Below are 1,394 nucleotides of genomic sequence, written 5' to 3'. Positions count from 1 at the left end.
GAAAGAGGTGGGAGAGACCCCGGGGCTGGGGAGGGATGGAAAGGGCGACCTAGGGAGGAATCCCCAGGTGTCTCACAACAGCCCAGGGTGAGGAGCCAGCAGCAGGCAGGGTCTGCCAGTGCTTTAGGGTTTTTCACCTGAGCCCTAATATTGGCACTTTGCTCAAAACCTGAAGCACCAGGAAAACATGCTGCGGTTAGCTAGGACCATGAAAACACAAAATGCAGAAGAACAATGAAAGGAAAATGAGCTGCATTTATTTTTCTGTCCAAGCACATGATTTCTTGGACCTGAGTCACGAAGGTTTGATAAGCCAGGACGGTCACAGCCACTTCTCCCCCACCGCTCGCAAGGGATATTTTTTCCTTTTTACTAAAAAAGCGCAACCAGCCACTGGGCTGGGAGGAAACCGGAGGCAGCTGAGTCGCAGCCCCGGAGCCCTGACTCAGGCGGGCGGGGGGAGAGTGACACGGCTTTCTCACAACCTCCATCCCCAGACCTATCCCAGCCCCGAGGGGGACAGCAGGCATGCAAGGGCACCCCAAAAACCCATGACCCGCTTGGCCGGGCTGTGGCAGGAGCTGAGCAGATAACAAGGGGAGTCTGGAGAAACCTGTTTTCCCTGCCAAAGTTGATTAATCATCAGCTCTGGCTCAGGGCTGGGTAACACGGTCCAGCACTTTCGTTTCCTTTTCTGCAGTTACTTTTACTTTCCAGCTTCCACCCCAGAGGGACGTGAAACGCAGCTGTTTTGCCGGCGTCTAATCTCGCCGGGACTGCCTGGAGTCAGGTAGAGGTGCAGTAATTCAGCTTTTCTTTTTTTTAATGAAAACATTTCTAGTTCCTATTGCTTGGGCTCACGCCTGGCTTGTAACTCAAGCACACGTCGTAAAACAAAAGGCAGATAAAAAATATCCAGTGTTTATTTGTTTAACCGACAACACAAGCCCCCATGATGTTGAGGGAGCTGGCGTGCTGCTCTTTTGCAAAGCATTTCTTAGCAAAGCTTTTAAACTTTTTTTACAGAGCCACACACGGTCACTGAGCCTGGTTTCCAGCACCAGTCCTCCATACAACAGCAGGAGATGGGGACACATCCCATGCTGAGGACTATGCCAAATTCATGGTCCCAGACAAGATCATTCAGGATTCTTTTTTTAATTGCTGATACCTCTGAAGCTCATTCTTTAAGAATTAAGCCAGGCACCTGCCTTGCACTCCTGAGTTTTCATCCTTTCCGCTGACTCACACTTCTTCACGTCCTCTGCTTCCTTTGAAAGATGCTCAAGGGATTTCTGGAGTTTGACCTGAAAAGAGAAGAAACGGGCCCAGCTCGCCCCAGCAGCACCTGCCGAGCGCCACAGTTTGGCTGGGCCCCCTCTGCCCCGGGACCG

General features: G+C 51.6%; 1 protein-coding gene across 1 annotated transcript in view; it reads right to left on the bottom strand.

Moving 5' to 3' along the window:
* Nucleotides 1–1,394, bottom strand: part of LOC104623838 (E3 ubiquitin-protein ligase TRIM39-like) — a gene marked incomplete at its 5' end in the record, with an annotated part of 4,729 nt that overhangs the window by 2,579 nt on the left and 756 nt on the right. The window contains one exon of the mRNA XM_010291034.1: nt 1,212–1,307. Within this exon, the coding sequence (XP_010289336.1) occupies nt 1,212–1,307 (96 nt within the window). The remainder of the gene's footprint in view (nt 1–1,211; nt 1,308–1,394) is intronic.

This window comes from Phaethon lepturus, unplaced genomic scaffold (assembly GCF_000687285.1).
Source record: "Phaethon lepturus isolate BGI_N335 unplaced genomic scaffold, ASM68728v1 scaffold37747, whole genome shotgun sequence".
NCBI lineage: Eukaryota > Metazoa > Chordata > Aves > Phaethontiformes > Phaethontidae > Phaethon > Phaethon lepturus.
This window is presented reverse-complemented; position numbering and strand designations above follow the sequence as displayed.